The sequence below is a fragment of the Meles meles genome, chromosome 11 (genome assembly GCF_922984935.1).
Source record: "Meles meles chromosome 11, mMelMel3.1 paternal haplotype, whole genome shotgun sequence".
In the NCBI taxonomy this organism is placed as follows: domain Eukaryota; kingdom Metazoa; phylum Chordata; class Mammalia; order Carnivora; family Mustelidae; genus Meles; species Meles meles.
Window position 1 is genome coordinate 34,666,852 of NC_060076.1, and position 18,092 is coordinate 34,684,943.

Here is an 18,092-nt window from a genome sequence, read left to right on the forward strand (position 1 = left end):
ACAGCTAATGTATGGAAAAAAATACTAGACATTTCCAGCCTGCTCTTCTTCGCCTTGATAGAGCCTATATCTTACAAAGACTCAAGTGAAAACAAATCAATAATTTCTATTACTCTCTGGCCAGCAACTCTCCCCAGCTCGGACCATGCAGGGTTTCAGAGAAGAGGTCCAGCTGATCCAAATACTGTCACTACCCCGAGACTGGCTAGGGAGCCACGGGTGGGCAAAGCCCTGCTCCAGGCCAGCAGGAACCTGGGGTTCCGATCAGCAGGTGCACTTGGGCTTCCCCCCACCCCCACCTCAGCACCAAAGAAAGGTACAAAGCTCTAGCCAGAATTAGGTCAGAATTAGACATGCCCTTTCTAACTCCCTGCGGTAGCATTTTTGAAATTATGTTCTAGGACAGAGAGATGGGAAGAGATCCAGGGCTATTTCTCCCCCTCCTGAAAAACCAAACTCCTTTCTTGCTTCCCAGTCTACCCCTACCTGCTGTGACAGTCACCACCGTGAGGGGAAGGCTCTCAGAAATGTGAAATCCATAGTCCTGGAGGAGGGCATCTTTGTCTATTTTTACTGTGTGTTTCACAGGCGTGAGGGTCTGGATTGGGATCCCGGGGGTCCCATCAGCTGCGGCAACTTTAGCCCTGGAAGAGAAGGAGTATTATAAAAGAGAGAGAGAGACACACACACACACACAGAGGGGATTGTAAGTAGTGGTCACAAACCGGGACAGCCCTAGGCATCCTGGAGGAGGGAGATGAAGCACGGAGAACACCCCAAAGCTCCTCTTGAGAGGGCTAAGTAAGGCACAGACACCGGTGCATGGAACACCCAGTTGAACACAGTACCAGGCTCTAGAACAGAGGTCGTGAAGTGCTCTGGGCACTCAGAGAAGGAGGAGAGCAGTTCTAACTTTGTGGGTTGTGGGATAAAAAATCAGGAAAGCATTTGCTGCCTGGAAGAGGGGACATTCGAGCTGCACTTTGAGAGATGTCGAGGGTATATCTACATATCCCAGGTCCTGGCACAGAAGATATTCAGTAGCTGCGGCAGAGTGGATGGATGCAGGGATGCAGGGATGCGGGGATGCGGTGGAGGGAGGGCGTGGGGGGTGATGCAGAGACACAAGGAAGCAGGGATGCAGGTACACGTGGCCAGGCATCAGGCAGGAGGCAGCACTTCAGTAGAAGCACAGAAGAGGAAAAACAGGGACTGTGAACAGGAAGGAAGTGTTGTTCCGTTTAGATGTCTGAGGCTGACTAATTCCACAGATGGATAGTTCCTTTGGTGATTTTGTTTTTTCTTTTGTGCTTTCTGATGAATTCCACTTCCCTTTCAACTAGGTAACTGTGAGGATTCCAACAGGAAATCCCAGAGAGTGAAGATTCATTCCCCCTAGAGTGATCTTTAAAAACATGTATGTTCTCAATAAATCTAAGAGTAGGTAAGTTGAAAGTCTGTATTTTCTTTCTCTCAAAACCACAAGTCGGGAGCTATTTCTCATTTGTCTGTGGCAAATGACGTTTCCCCCCTGCGAGTCAGTGGTCCTTTCTGAGAAGGGTCAAATGGGGACGAGATGAGGCATTTACTGTCATAATAAATGACAGAATGTGGAGGAGTAACAGCTCCCCAGGGGCTCTGCCGTTAAGCCCTATCATTTATTCTCATCCATTTACCAAATACTGTCAGGAACTCTGCTTAATGCAACAGGACCCCACTTATCTGAAAATCACATGTCAGTGATAATGATCTCAAATTTCAACAAGAATAGGGGAACCCAAAAACTGCTTCAGGGAGCTAAAATGCATGGGACAAAGCCAAGTACAAGACCTCATGCCCATTATCCATCAAGGAGCTTCTCACACCCCAGCTTAGAGTTGATTTAAGCTGTCTGACCCGATGATGACCTGACCCAGCCGGCTTAGAGACAAAGAGAGGATTTCTCCTACACAAGCACAGGGGTCACACAGAGAAGTGTCTGCAGAGAGATCTAATGAGAGGGAAGAAAACGAAAACTGAACATGTACAGTGAATAAAGCCAGTAGCCATCCCTGATTAAAAAACAACACAAAACAAAACCTTAAAGCTACGAAAGGGCCTTTCCAAATAATAATATAGTATACTGGGTGCCAAAAATCACATTTATGTTCTTTTTTTTTTTTTCTCAAAGATTTTATTTATTTGACAGACAGAGATCACAAGTAGGCAGAAAGGCAGGCAGAGAGAGAGGAGGAAGCAGGCTTCCTGCTGAGCAGAGAGCCCGATGTGGGGCTCGATCCCAGGACCCTGAGATCATGACCTGAGCTGAAGGCAGAGACCCACTGAGCCACCCAAGTACTTGAGCCACTTGAGCACTTTAACCCACTTGAGCCCCTCAAGTACTGTTTTGTATCCTGCTTTCTGTATACAGTATTTTGCGCACATATTCACCTAGTAAGCACAAATGCCTCCTGTGGGCAAAAGATCTTCCCTCAGCACTCAAGAATTTAGGTCTAGAATAATCCAAGCTCTCCCTTAGGAAGGGAATCTGAACTATAGTTTAGAGGATGCCCTGAAAGGGTATGTTCTAAGCTATATTTCCATGTGTGTCTAAAGTTCTGAGGCTTGTGATACTTCACTGATGAAGAGTCTTGGAGTAATTCTTTGTTATGCTTGGTTTATACTCTGTTGAGTTACTTCATATTTTTCCACTATTCTAAATGAAGCTATGACAAATATATTTGAATATTTAAGAGGCAGTCTATTCTGGGATTTTACTAGGCCTGGGGAACACAGAATAGATAGATACTACCCTTGTCGTTTAGGAGCTCATGGTCTAATACAAATAATAATTTATTTTTTTTGTTTGACATTATTACTTTGAGGAATGGCAGTCAGAATGGTAACAGAAGGTTGAAGAAAATGACCAAATTTTAAATTCATGTTACAATTTCTCTAATTGTTTTCTAGAGAGGTTGAATAGCTTATTTATATGGTCAGCTTTAAATCCCAAGGCCCACACATGTTGGGCTTTATTATTTTTATTTATATTTGGTGCTTTAGTTGACATGTAATAGTACTCTGTAGCCCTTTCAGTAGTGCTTCTTTAATTAATAAGGTTGTGCATTTTCCATGTTATTTACTGACTTTATTTCTTTATGTGTAAGTTGTCAATTCTCTTGCTTTGAGCCTGTGAAATCCGGGTATTTTACTGCATGTATTTATACTCATTTTTCATATATTTTTATCGTAACCAGTTTCCCCCCAGAATTTTTTGTTGACTTTTAAAAAAAGATTTTATTTATTTATTTGACAGAGATCACAAGTAGGCAGAGAGGCAGGCAGAGGGCTCGGGAAGCAGGTTCCCTGCTGAGCAGAGAGCCCGATGCTGGGCTCAATCCCAGGACTCTGGGATCATGACCTGAACCAAAGGCAGAGGCTTTAACCCACGGAGCCACCCAGGCGCCCCACACATTTACGTTCTTTTTAAAAAGAGCAACAGGAAGGATACCCTAGACATTTCTAGTATTTAACGTGGGGGGGGGGCAAAATGCACATGATAGTTATCAGAGAAGGAAAAACAGTAAGAGGCATAGTAAACACAGGAAATGGAGATGTCCCACTTGTTTTTAAACGGAAGATGACAGTACACTAGAAAATGATCAGTAAAGAGGATTGCTGGCGCTAAAAAAGATTAGCAGTTACAGGATAAAAGCACTAAACACAGGCTCAAAAAGCCTTCACTAACTCATTGAAATAGATTAGTTGAATGTGTATTAGGAGCCAGGCTGATACATACCAAAAACACAAGCGACAATGAAAACAGAGATAAACTGAACTTCATCACAGTTAAAAACTTTTGTGCTTCAAAGGGCACAGTTAAGGGACTGCTGGGTGGCTCAGTCGTTTGAGCATCTCACTCTTGATTTCGGCTCAGGTCATGATCTCAGGGATCAAGAGATCAAGTCCCACATCCAGCTCTTCACTTAGCTTAGCGCAAGTCTGCTTGAGATTGTCTCTCTCCCTTTCCCTTTGCCCCTCCCCCCACTCATGCTCGTATGTGCTCTCTCTCTCTCTCAAATAAATAAATCTTAAAAAAAATAAAGGACACAATAAGGAAAGTGAAAAAAATCCACAAAATGGGGGAAAACATTTGCAAATCATATATTTGATAGGGACCTTGCAGCTGGACTATATAAAGAATTCTTAGAACGCAAAAGAAAAATAACTCAATTAAAAAGTGAGCAAACGATTTATGTGGACATTTCTCCAAAGAAGACATACCAACAACCAGTAAGGACATGAGAAGAATGGCAAATCAAAACTGCAATGCGATACCACTTTATACCCACTAGGATGCCCATAACCAGAAAGACAGGTCAAGTGTTGACGAAGATGTGGAGAAAATGGAACCCTGACATCGTCTGGCAGTTCCTCAAAAGACTAAACCTTGAACACCATATGACCCAGCGAAGCCACTCCTTTGTATATCCCTAAGAGAAATGAAAACATATGTCCACACAAACTTGCACACAAATGTTCATAGCAATAATATTCATAATAGCCCCAAAGTGGAAAGAGCTCAAATGTACATTAACTGATGAAATGACCAAGAAAATATTCCACGGCAGAATATTATTTGGCAACAAAAAGGAATGAAATGCGAATACATGGCGTAACAGGGATCCACTTGGGACACATTCTATTACGTGAAAGAAGCCAGACACAGAAAAACACACACTGTGTGACTTCACTTACGGAATATGTTCAGAATAGGCAAATCTATAGAGACAAGTAGTGGTTGCCGGCTAAGAGAAGGAGAATTCTGGGAGGGAATGGGGAGCGATTGCCAATATACACGGAGTTTCGTTTTAAGGTGAAAAAAAAATCTTCCAAAATGGATAGTGGTAATGCTTGTACATCTCTGTATATGCACCAAAAAAAACAATGAATTGTATGCTTTAAGTGGGTTAATTGTATGGTAAGAACATTGTAGCTCAATAAAGCCGTTGAAAATAAGGTAAATCAGTTTATTTTTTAAAAATATTTTATTTATTTGAGGGGCGCCTGGGTGGCTCAGTGAGTTAAAGCCTCTGCCTTCGGCTCAGGTCATGATCTCAGGGTCCTGGGATCGAGCCCCGCATCGGGCTCTCTGCTCTGCAGGAAGCCTGCTTCCTCCTCTCTCTCTGCCTGCCTCTCTGCCTGCTTGTGATTTCTGTCTGTCAAATAAATAAAATATTAAAAAAATATATTTTATTTATTTCAGAGAAAGAGAAAGAAAGAGAGCACAAGTGGGGGGAGGGGCAAAGGGAAAGAGAGAGACCATCAGACTCCCTGCTGAGTGCAGAGCCAGACACTGAGCTTGATCCCAGGACCCCCAGATCATGACAGAGCAGAAGTCCAAAGCTTAACCAACTGAGCCACCCAGGCACCCCAAGGTAAGTCAGTTTAAAAAAATAAAATTCTGTGGGGCGCCTGAGTGGCTCAGTGGGTTAAAGCCTCTGCCTTTGGTTCAGGTCATGATCCCAGAGTCCTGGGATTGAGCCCAGCATCGGGCTCTCTGCTCAGCAGGGAACCTGCTTCCCGAGCCCTCTGCCTGCCTCTCTGCCTACTTGTGATCTCTGTCTGTCAAATAAATAAATAAAATCTTTAAAAAAAAAACAGTACTTGAAATGACTGGCAAAGATGAAAATGTATACATAACCATTAATAAATAGCAGACAACTTGAATGTAAGTAACAGAGTTCAATATTTGTCATTTTCCTTTGTTTGCTTAATTGGCAATACAGCTCAGCCCTATGACTAACTAGGATGCATCTTCTCCACGTCGCAGAGCTCAGTGAATGGTATCACGAGGACTCTTGGGAGTCATTCTCGACTTTATCCTGCTCTTATCCCTACTATCTGATCAATCACAACACCAAAAGATTTCTAAGGATGTCCATTTCTGTCTCCTCAGTCACCATTCCATTTCAGGCCACCATTACCTGTCCTGCAGATAGATTTCTCCAGTAGTCTCCAAACTGGTCTCTTCACTCTTCACTTTTGTCTCTCCTGAATACCTCTCCATCCAGTACCCAGACTGATTTTACAAATGTAACCCTGATCAGATGTCTCCCTTGACTGGATAGCCTCATCCAAAATCCTTGATATGGCTTAATACAGCTCTGGTCCACCACTCTAACCTCAACAACCAAGCCATTCATTCTCCTGATATTCTTGTTCTAGCCAAACTAGTCTCCTTTGAGTTCCTCAGATACACTGGTCTTTGCACAAGCTCCTCCCTTTACCTAGAATCCTCCCCTCAGTGCCATAACCCCTTACAACACACACTCTCCAGAAATTTACCCAACATGCTCAACCCCTACTCTGTCTTCTGCTTTGGGCAGAACTATCTCCTTCTGCTGAACATACCCACAGAACATGCACATCTCTTTTAGAAATATACATAATATTTGCAATGACCAACGTGAAGTCTCTTGTCCTCTCTAGACTACAATTTGTGAGGCAAAAACCGTGTTGTTGTTTTTTTTGTCCCATGTGCCAAACTCAAAGCTAGGCATAGAACAAGGCTTACTAACATATGACAAATAAAAGAAAAGCAAACCATACCACAGGGTTAAAATAGAATCCATTTGGATGCTTTTCAAATGGATAGTCTTCAGTTATCTGACTTTTCCCTTGAGAAGGGTACGTTCCTCAACAATGGTAGACAAACAAGGCCCCACTGTGTTGACTTATTCCTGCACGGTGTCAGTGGCTTTGGTCCAAAGTCTGCGTTTGACATTTTTCCCAAAGGCCACGTTTCAGCTTTTGTTTGGAAAGGAATTGCTTGAGAACATGACCAAACTGTGGCTTCTCCTCACAAAGACTGTTTAATATTGGACAGGGAGCTGAAGAAAATGCTCTCTGCAGCTAAATTTCCTCCTCTGAGGCATCTTACAAATACCAGATTGAGCACTGATAATCCAGAAACCTATTTCTGGTTCCCTTTGTAATGGCTTCAAACCACACATCTGAGGTCATTCTGATGATTTTACATTGGAACAGCAGAAGACCAGTGGCTCCGCTGTGGAACGGATCTAGCCCACAGCAGGACTAGGGGAAAACAACAACACGTTACTTTCATGATGAAAGTAGCCTCATGGACACAAACTCTGTATTTTATGGGTCATTCACTCATACCAAATTGACCAACACTGGAAAAGGAAAAAAATACCACATGGAAAGAGATTATGCTTCTGATATTTTCTGGCTTTTTATCTATTCTCTGGTGTATCAGAAAATATATTTTACTTCTATCCTGTAACAACAAAGAATTCACCTCTGAGTTCCAGCAGGACGTGGAGAAACTATTTTGAATCTATGTTTAGGGGCGCCTGGGTGGCTCAGTGGATTAAGCCACTGCCTTCGGCTCAGGTCATGATCTCAGGGTCCTGGGATTGAGCCCCGCATCGGGTTCTCTCCTCCGCAGCGAACCTGCTTCCTCCTCTCTCTCCGCCTGCCTCTCTACCTACTTGTGATCTCTCTCTGTCAAATAAATAAATAAAATCTTAAAAAAAAAAATGAATCTATGTTTAAACACTGTATTAGATGTGGAGCTTGAATGAGTTTAAAAGCTAAAGTGTGGTTTAAGCCCAACATGTGTGGGCCTTGGATTTTTAATCTAAGGTTGATTCAAAGAAAGCAGAAATAGAGGGAGGAGTCCCCCCTCCCCCCCAGAAAGAAAGGTAGCATGTAGTCATAATCATAGGACTTTGCTTATGACAGTTTCTGGGGACCATCCAATGAAGGACTGGGAGTATATGCTACAGGGCCAAGGCTTACCATTGAGAGAAGCAATTATTCTACCATTACTTCAAAAAGGAGATTCAGAAGATGAGGGCAACTCTGAAAATGCAGTGCCGGGGCCTTCCAGCCTGTTCTTGATCTTCCCCCTTTTGCCCATAGGTCAAGAAGCAAAAGTTGACACCTGAAGTGGCCTTTCTACATGATTAGGAATATTAGAAAGGCCAAGGAAGGCCATGTCTATAATGGGTAAATAGTCTTCTCTTGGTTGTAGTGAACAAGTACATTTGGAAAACACGCAAAACCAACAAGGAGGGCTCCCAACACGAAGATAGCACAACGCCCGTGCACAGCCACACGGGGAGGTATGTCCATGTGTACCTGTGTGGATGTGTGTGGGCATGTGCATGTGTAACATGTGTGTGTGTGTTCATTAGTATTAAGATTCCAGGTAAGTTGAAAGAAATCTTTTTAAGTCCTGAGGATAAAACCTAGCACCAAGCACCAAGCTGCATCAGGCCCTTCATGTTTCTTTAATCTGGTTCTATAAAATGAATACTTCTAGATGAAGCCTAAGAGAACTCAGTAAATCCTATGCTGGGTTGTTCTAAAGTTTATATGCAGGAATTGCAGGTAAGGGTAAAAAAAAATTGAAAATTTAATACAAGGGTGTGAAAATAAGCAGATCAATGCTACCGAATAGTTAGCCTAGAAAGAGATCCAATGTCCAACTCACAGAAAGAGGAATTTCACAGATGATAAAAAGAAGGGCCATAAATCATCAAAGAAAGGAAAGATCACTCACAGTCAATGGTGAGGCAAATAACTACTTACTATCTGGGGAAAAATCAAGTTAGATCTTTATTTCATAGCCTAAAATAAACTCCAAATTAAAGAATTAAACATAAGATGTTTAAGCTATTAAATTAAACAGGTAATTAATTGAATTGATGATGGGCTGAGGATTTTCTAAACTTAGAAGCAATCAAATAAATCGTTAAGAGAATACCATTTAACTACATAAAAGCTGAAAATTTCGTAGGAGGAAAAAAAGGCATAATTAAGTTGAAAAGTATGCTATCTTTTTTGGATACAAGATGATTTTTATTGTGAAAAATATTATACTATATATATGTGCACATGTGTGTATGTCAAGAAATAGAACATTACTTGGGCACCTGAGTGGCTCAGTGGGTTAAAGCCTCTGCCTTCGGCTCAGGTCATGATCCTAGGGTCCTGGGATCAAGCCCCGCATCGGGATCTCTGCTCAGCAGGGAGCCTGCTTCCCCGCCCCCCCCGCCCCCCCCCCCCCCCGCCTGCCTCTTTGCCTACTTGTGACCTCTGTCAAATAAATAAATAAAATCTTAAAAAAAAAAAGAAATAGAACATTACAATCTTAAAAAAAAAAAAGAAATAGAACATTACAGCCTCCCAGATACTCTCTGTGTTCCTTTCCCACTCACTAAGTCTGTCTTCCTTTCTAATTTAAGAGTAATATTAAATATGTATCAGTAAACTGCAATATACGACATAAAACATCTGTGTGCACTTAAAATAGGAATTATAAAACACACACTTGTGTAAACACTACCTAACTTAAAGCAGAGAACATTTCATGTAATTTATAAATCTTTAGGATGTCCCTTCTCAAATACATCCCCCACTCTTTCAAACCTTAGTCTTTCTCAGGTCATCATTTCTATAGCTATACAAAGTGAATAAAAAGATGACAATTTAGTTCAAAGCAAAATGGTTAAAAATTAGGTTATGATGTAATATTCTTGTATTGTACCTCTAATTAAGTAGATTTTATTGCTTATACAGAACTTCAAAACATGTCACAGTGACCATTTGTGGGGTTAGTTATTTCTTTCTCTCTTTTTAAAAAATTTTATTTTATTTTTTAATTTATTTACTTGAGAGAGACACAGCGAGAGAGGGAACACAAGCAGGGAGAGGGAGAAGCGTGCCCTCCTCCGAGCTGGGAGCCTGATGCCCGATGCAGAGCTCGATCCCAGGACTCTGGGATCATGACCTGAACGGAAGGAAGCCGCTTAACCGACTGAGCCATCCAGGGGCCCCTAAAGATTTTATTTATTTGACAGAGAGATAGTGAGAAAGAGAGCACAAGCAGGGGGAGCGGCAGGCAGAGGGAGGAGAAGCAGGCTCCCCACTGAGCGAGGAGCCTAACCCTAGGACCCTGGGATCACGACCTGAGCTGAAGGCAGAAGCTTAACCAACTGAGCCATCCAGGCATCCCTAAATATATTTTAATAAATAAGTTAATTCCTCATTATGAAAGCCCTTAATCAGTAAAAATCTACAGAACATCTGTCTATGGAACCTGTCTTCCAGGGCTGAAGACACTTTGTAAAGCAAGACAGCCATAGTCCTTGGTCTCATATGTGGCAGGTAAGCTATGCCAAGGAAGCAGGAGGAACAAGATGAGGTTGGAGACTTTGGTTGGGGCCAGATCGTAAAGGGCTCACAGGCCGTGGCACAATGGCAGCAAGCCGCTGACCATTTTGGGGCACGGAGGGGTGAGTACATGGGGCAGGTGTGGTGTATATTTTGAAAAGTCCACTATGGCTTCAGGATGGAGAATAGGCTGGATCAGAGAATTAAGTGATACTGGCAGTGGCCCCAGGGACAGAGAGGGGGACTGATAGGAGATAACGCTGGAAGGCAGACGGACAAGAGCTGCTGGTGGGGTGTGTGCAGAGTGTGAGCAAAAGAGACCAAGTCAGGATCACTCTCAGATTTCTTAAGCAGCTGGTGGTCGGTGGTACCATTTTCTCCACTCTGGGGAAATTGCAATTATTTCCCCCAAACTCAGCTTTTCAGTTTTTCATCATTTTTAGGTAATCTGAGGACCCCAAGAACCCAGGCCGTATCAAGGTTGTGAGACTAGAGATGAGAAGCAACTGAACCAAGATCACACATGTCCTAGAAACACAGGAATGATGTCTTCCATGCATATTGCTAGGAACCTTTCCCTCTTTTGCTTCTCTTTCTCTTGCACTTGGAAACCAAGACTGCTGAGATACAGGGAAAGATGCTCAACATCATTAGCCATCAGGAAAATGCAAATCAAAACCGCAGTGAGATTGCCCCTCACCCACACTAGGAGGGCCACAACAGAAAAGAGAGAGAATAACAAGAATGGGTAAGCACGTGGAAACATGGCACCCTCGCACACTGCTCGTGCAAATGTAAAATGGTACAGTCACTTTGGTAAACAGTCTAGCAGCTCCTTGAGAGGTTAAATATCAAGTTACCATGTGACCCACTCCCAAGGATATACCCAAGAGAAATGAAAACATATGGTCAAACAAAACTTGCACACACAAGTTCACAGCAGCGTTCTTCACAATCGCCCCGAAGAGGAAACTACCCCCGTGCATATTAACTGATGAACGGACAAAGAAAATATTCCATAATGGAATATCATTTGGTAATAAAAATGAAACACTGATACATGCTATACCATGGATGAACCTTGTTCATGTAAGGCTTAAGTGAAAGAAGCCAGGCCCAAAAGACCATGTAGTACATGATTCATTTATGTGAAGTACCCAGAACAGGCAAATCTGCGGAGACAGTAAGTGCACGGGTGGCTGCCTGGGGCTGGGGGAGAGGCAAATGGAGAGTGACTGACTGCTAATGGGTGTGAGGTTTCTTTTCATGGCATTGAAAATGTTCTAAAAATGGATTGTGGTGATTGTTGCACAGTCTTGCACATATACTAAATATATATGAAAAATCACTGAACTATATACTCTTAGTGGGTAAATTTCATGATATGAAAAATATATCTCAAAAAATTTTTTGGACAAAACAACTTCCTGGGGTATCTGGGTGGATCAGTCAGTTAAGTATCTGGCTTTGGCTCAGATAGTGCAGGATCCCAGCGCCCTGGGATCGAGCCCCACATCTAGGCTCCCTGCTCAGTAGGGAATCTGCTTCTCCTTCTGTCCCTCCCCCTCGACCCTCCCTCTGCTCATGCTCTCTCTCACATAAATAAAATCTTTTAAAAAATTCCTATAGGGCAGTGTCACTTTTTATTTACATTATGAGAAAAGCAGGATATTACAGAGTATTAGCGTCAAATATTTAGGCACCGTTAAGCTAAAGTCTCTCCTCTTTTTTAAGATTTTTTTTTTTAAGATTTTATTTATTTATTTGACAGATAGAGATCACAAGTAGGGAGAGAGGCAGGCAGAGAGAGAGAGAGGAGGAAGCAGGCTCCCTGCCAAGCAGAGAGCCCGATGTGGGGCTCGATCCCAGGACCCTGGGATCATGACCTGAGTGAAAGGCAGAGGCTTTAACCCACTGAGCCACCTAGGCACCCTCTTTTTTAAGATTTTTATTATTTATTTGACAGACAGAGAGATCACAAGTATGCAGAGAGGCAGGCAGAGAGGTAGACAGAGAGAGGGGGAAGCAGGCTCCCTGCTGAGCAGAAAGCCCAATATGGGGCTCGATCCCAGGACCCTGAGATCATGACCTGAGCTGAAGGCAGAGGCTTTAACCCACTGAGCTACGCTGGCATCCCTAGAGTCTCTTTTCCACAGGAATTCACAGAGCCTTTAATGTGCTAAAATGCACTGTGTGCAAAATGCAAGCAGAGATGGACAGGAGCAGGGCATGGGCTACGTCACTTCCAAACCTTTAGTGGAGCAGCATAACACAGGACTAGGTCTTGCAGAATCCACTTTAGGAAACAATGTACCTTGCCATTTCCCCACTTACAAGCAAGTACTCCTTGACCACTTGCAATCAGTCTGCTGGGACTCAGTCAGCTCTGTGTTATAGAGATGAAGCCAAAACTTTCCCTGTGCTCAGAGCTTACCATCCAGAAGGAAAAAAAGAGATGTGCTCAAATAAGTTGAACACACCAGGAGGAGCACACTGCCAATGGCAATCCAATGCTGTGGGTCTCACGGGAGTGGTAAAGTCTAACTATGGGCTGGGGAACGCTTCCTGGAAGACGGAGTATTTCAACCAGACTTGAGCTGCGGGTGGGTTCTATATGCATGGAGTTGGGCTCAGACAGGATCTCTGGTTTGATGAGTGAAAGAAGAGGTGGTACCTGGAGTCGAGGAACAATGATAGTTCCTTTCGCTGGAGTGTGATACAAAGGAAACAGAGCAGTAAGGCAAAGAGCTGTAAAGAACTGTAGGTCAATCATGGAAAGCCTTGAATGCCAAACCAAAAATGCTTAGTCTCTAAGAACTAGGGACCCATCAACAATTTCTGAACAGGGGGTTGGGATGATCTAAAATAGGTCACCCTGTGAGCCTCAGGTGTTTTCACTGTAACACAAGGCTAACTACCAGCCTTGCTTCCCCACGGGCATGTGTGCATCCCAGCCCTTGGCTGCAGGGCAGCCCGATCTGAGCAAGGTTTTCTGGTCAGCAGCACAACAGCTGTTTCCAGCTCCTATGGAAGAATGTGCGTCTCAGAAACACCTGACCCATGGTATTTCATCTCTGTGGCAGGGCCAGATGGGAAATCTGAGATGGAAAATGAACGCTTTGAAACAGAACATATTTTAAGTTCTCCTGTAGCAGTCAAATCAGATCTGTATTTGATTTCATTTTATTTTGTTTGGAATGAAACAGGGACCGCAAGGAAGGAACAGCTGCTGGAAACAAAGACGGGGTAAGAGTATAAACAGCAGATCGCCTGACCCTCACTGCAAATACTAAGGCAAGGGATGTGTGTGAGACATAGGGAGACACAGAGAGCATGTGCGAGTGTGTGTTCACAAGTGTAGGAGTGCATACTCCACAGGAGGATGGATGAGTGTGCCTGTGTGTGTAACTCCATCTGTGTGAGAGTGTTTGTCTCTGTAAGTGTGTGTCTGAGTCTGGTGGGAACATACGTTGTGGGTGTATGTGGAGAGACACAGAGGGAAGAGTTGGAAGGGGGACAGACAGCAAGGCGCTCCAGCAAAATCGCTGATCTGCTGATGCCTCCCCTGCTGTATGGTGCAAGAACAGAGCAAACTGGAGACAGGATCCCCAGGTGCCGCCGAGACTGCCCAACCCCTCCTCCTGCAGGGACACCACATCTTGAGGCGCAGAAGTCTCTGCGAGCCCAGGAGTCTTACCGGGCTGAGCTGTCCCGTGAACGCCGTAGCCATCTCGCCACCATTTGTTCTATTCTGTGGGCTTTCCGAGTCTGAAACAAACTGGTCTCCACCTCTTCCATTTACCTAGAAGGAAGGAGAGTTTTCTTAAGAAGCTAACCAAAATATTTGGAAGAGGATTCTGACAAATCATCGTAGTGTTTCCTGTATTTGCGCATTTAATGACATGCTGATCAAACAGCTAGGACTCTTTCTTTGACATTAATACAAACAGGTCATCAGGGCTCCCAGAGTGAACAACTTGATAGCAGCTCACTACCTAAGGGGTAGTCTTGAAGGAAACAGATTAGCAATCTTTAGGAGTTAAATATAAGGGTAAGGGAATGAAGTAGAGAAGGTTTCTCAAACTGTGGCTGTGACCCATCCTAAGAGATGCCCCTTACCGCATGACACTACTTACTGCCCCCAACCATGTGTGCGTTCTGCCTACATCAGTTCTGCCTACACTGGGAGTTGCGAGGACATGGAACCATTCTAATCACACAATGCCTGTTCTGATTGCTGCTTCTTTTGCTTAATATTTTGAAGTTTTGAATAGATAATTCATTTGTATAATTCAACCACCCCCCAGACTATACAGAAAAGATATATATTACTGTATATACACACTTAAAAATTTATTAAGAGGGCAGATTCTCATGTTAAGTGTGTTCTTGCCAAAATAATAATTTTTAAAAGGTAGTCAAAAGACTCCCTTCTATGCTGCCCCCATCCAGCCAGTTCCCACACTCATTCATAATCACTGCTCTCCTTTTCTTTCCAGGGTTTATGTCCACATAAGCAAATATAAATAAAGATTTTATATGTCCTCCTCTTAACACAAAGGATAGTACATCATATACCTTGTTCTGCACTGTGCTTTCTTCTCCTTAAAATATATATCCTTGGTATCTTTCCACATCAATACATAGAATGCTTCTTCATTCTTTTTGACAACCCCTGAGTATTATACTGTAAGAATGCACTGTAATTTAAAAAGTAATCCTCTCTTGGTAGACATCTGGATTACTGCCAATCTTTCGCCGTTATAAATAATGCTGCAGTGAATTATGTTGTACATACATCATTTCTGCATGTATGCAATTACATATCTGGATAAGTTCCCAAATCGACAGCGAGACAGCGAGAGAGGGACAGCTAGGTCAAAAGTTATATGCATTTGTGCTTTGATAGATATTGTCAGGTTACCAAGAAAACAATACATGTGCTTGAGATTAAAGTTTCATTAACAGTATATGTTCATATTTCTCTGTTCTAGTTTATTTCACTTTTTAAAATACTGGTCTCAATTCACCAAATTAATTTCACAATCCAATAAATAACCACACAACATAAGATATGACATTGGGAAATAACTATGGATACAGAGAAAATAAAAATGAATTATCAGAGATTATATTGCTTAACACTACACAAATACATTTTAAAACCTTGATGACACAAATGGTTTTCAAGGAAAATATAAATGATATAAAGATGACCCTATAATACACAGAAAATCTAAAAAGGCAATTAACATAGAAGATAAAGTTGATAAAGAGCCACCCCTACAAAAAAGTTCCAGGCATGGACAGAGGACATAGACAAATGTGAATTCTTACAAATCTCTAAGATGTGGGACACCTGCATGGCTCAGTCCTTAAGTATCTGCCTTCAGCTCAGGTCATGATCCCAGGGTCCTTGGATTGAGCCCCCTATCTGGGCTCCCTGCTCAGCGGGAAGCCTGCTTCTCCCTCTCCCACTCCCTCTGCTTGTGTTCCCTCTCTCCCTGTCTCTCTCTCTCTCTGTCAAATAAATAAATAAAATCTTTAAAAAAAAACCCCAAATCTAAAGATATAATTCATTCTGGTCATATTTTTGTTTTAAGTATAAACTTTTTATTTTGGAATTTTTAAATTTTTAAATTTATTTATCTGACAGAGAGATAGTGAGCACAAGTAGGCAGAACAGCAGGCAGAGGGAGAGGGGGAAGCAGGCTCTCTGTCCAGCAGGGAGACCAATGCAGGGCTTGATCCCAGGATCCTGGGACCATGACCTGAGCCGACAGCACCCACTTAAGCAACTGAGCCACAGGCACTCTTATTTGAGATTAATTTTAGATGTATAAAGCGGTTTCAGAAATAATACAAGGAGTTCCCATATATCCTTCATTCAGCTTTCCATAATGTTAACCTCTTACCTAGTCATTCTATGTTCTTCAAAATTAACCCTGGTCTGCTAATATTAACTAAACTCTCAACTGTATTCAGAAGTCACCAGTTTTTCCACTACTGTTCCAGGATCCAATCCCAGATACCATGATACTTTTAACCAGTTTAGTGTATTTTTCCCCAAATTTCCACCAAATACTTCTTTAGCTGTTCTAGAATATAAAGAAGGAAGTCTCCCAAAATATTTTTAAGCAGCCAGTGTAACATTGATATCAATTCTGATAAAAAAAAAAGTGCCAGAAAGTAAAAACATAATCTCTCAATTTGTGAATAGCAAAGTAATAAATAAAATGTTAGCAAATAGAATCTATCAGCAATCAACAGAGTAATAGTGGGATCTACCCAGGAGTGCACTAGTCAGGGCATAAAAAATGAAAGCAGGACACCCAACCTGACCACTTTGCAAGTGGGAGATTTATACTTCTCAGTTAAATGGCAGCCAAATACAAATTAATGGACAAAAACAGGCCATTCAGATCAAGGAATCCTCAGTCTAGCTTTTTTCTACAGTAGGGACATCAGACCTGAATGCTGCCTTCAGTTTTAGGCAACTCCCTTTTTTTACATTATAAAAGAGACAGTAAATTTCTGGTTAAACGTGGTCAATTCAAACTATGTCTTAATCTCCTCTCCTTCCCAAACTTTATAAATCACAGCAAGGGACTAGAAAAGGGATTACACCCATAGAATACAAGAAACAAGAGAGAAGACAATAGATGAGAGAGGCAGACAATGTTGGGAAGATAGAAACTGGAGGAGAGCAGAGCAAAGGAAATGGAAACCTAAGTGCTTTCAGAGAGGGATTCTGATGAAAAATGAGCTGATTTTCACCAAGATGGCTCAAGAATTAGAGGCAACAGATAAGGGAGAAAGCAGGAATGAAGTATAGGACTGGAAATATGGAAATGGATTTCTATCAATAGGCAGCAATTTTACTCACAGGTCCCAGTCCATGCCACTTGGCCACCTAGACAACCACCCGTTCTCTACCCTACTAGAGACAAGAGTCTTATTCTCTGGAGAAATCAAACCAGAGAATCTCCAGACTTAGGAAGACCAGGTTTAACAGAGACTACAGGATTGAAAAATAGAAGGATTAAGTAAAACTTTTTTTTTTTTTTTTAAGATTTTATTTATTTATTTGACAGAGAGAGATCACAAGTAGACAGAGAGGTAGGCAGAGAGAGAGAGAGAGGGAAGCAGGCTCCCTGCCGAGCAGAGAGCCCAATGCGGGACTCGATCCCAGGACCCCGAGATCATGACCTGAGCGGAAGGCAGTGGCTTAACCCACTGAGCCACCCAGGCGCCCCAGTAAAACTCTTTTTATTGAATGACAAGGCCTTCAGTCTCTTCCTTCACCCAATTCCCAAAATACTGGCAGCTAGGACTCCTTATCCCAAGCAAAAGACTAGAGAATCCTTTTCTGGAGAACCGAAAAGAACCACAGAAAAAATCTTCAAATATGGATAACTTATGGCAACTTGCTGCCTGATCATCATACATTGAAATCTGTTATTCAGTGAGCCCCACACATCATACAAAGTTTCTTACGTAGGAATGGCTAGTTGAGAAAAGCTGACATTATGAAAAACACATCAAACAGAAGAACTCAGAAGAAAAAGAGACGAGGCAGGAAACAGAAGAAAAATTATAGATCCTTAAAAAGATATTACATCCATGAAACAAGAAGAGTATTTTCTTTGAAAAAGAGAGCAGAGAATAAGAACACTTGAACATTAAAAATAAGATAGCTAGAATTTAAAAGTTCAATTAAAAAGTTGAGAGTGTGAGTGAAGTCAGTGAAATATTGGCGAAAGAACAACCAAAAGCCAAAGACAGGGAAAAGAAAGAAGCTTAGAAATGTATAGTATCAATCCAGGAGGTCCAATTGTCATCTAATAGGAATCCCAGAAGGAAAGAACAAGGAAATGGAGGTGAGAAAATTATAAAATAATTTAATA

General features: G+C 42.2%; 1 protein-coding gene across 5 annotated transcripts in view; it reads right to left on the minus strand.

Moving 5' to 3' along the window:
• FRMPD1 (FERM and PDZ domain containing 1) overlaps positions 1-18,092 on the minus strand; it is a 143,986-nt gene that overhangs the window by 35,069 nt on the left and 90,825 nt on the right. For 4 of the 5 annotated variants that reach the window (XM_046021776.1, XM_046021777.1, XM_046021775.1 and 1 more), the window contains 2 exons: positions 13,883-13,987; positions 487-644 (listed from right to left, as the gene is read on the minus strand). In XM_046021776.1, coding sequence (XP_045877732.1) covers positions 487-644; positions 13,883-13,983 — 259 coding nt within the window. In that variant the 5' untranslated portion in view covers positions 13,984-13,987. The remainder of the gene's footprint in view (positions 1-486; positions 645-13,882; positions 13,988-18,092) is intronic. The other variant, XM_046021779.1, reaches the window with a different exon arrangement.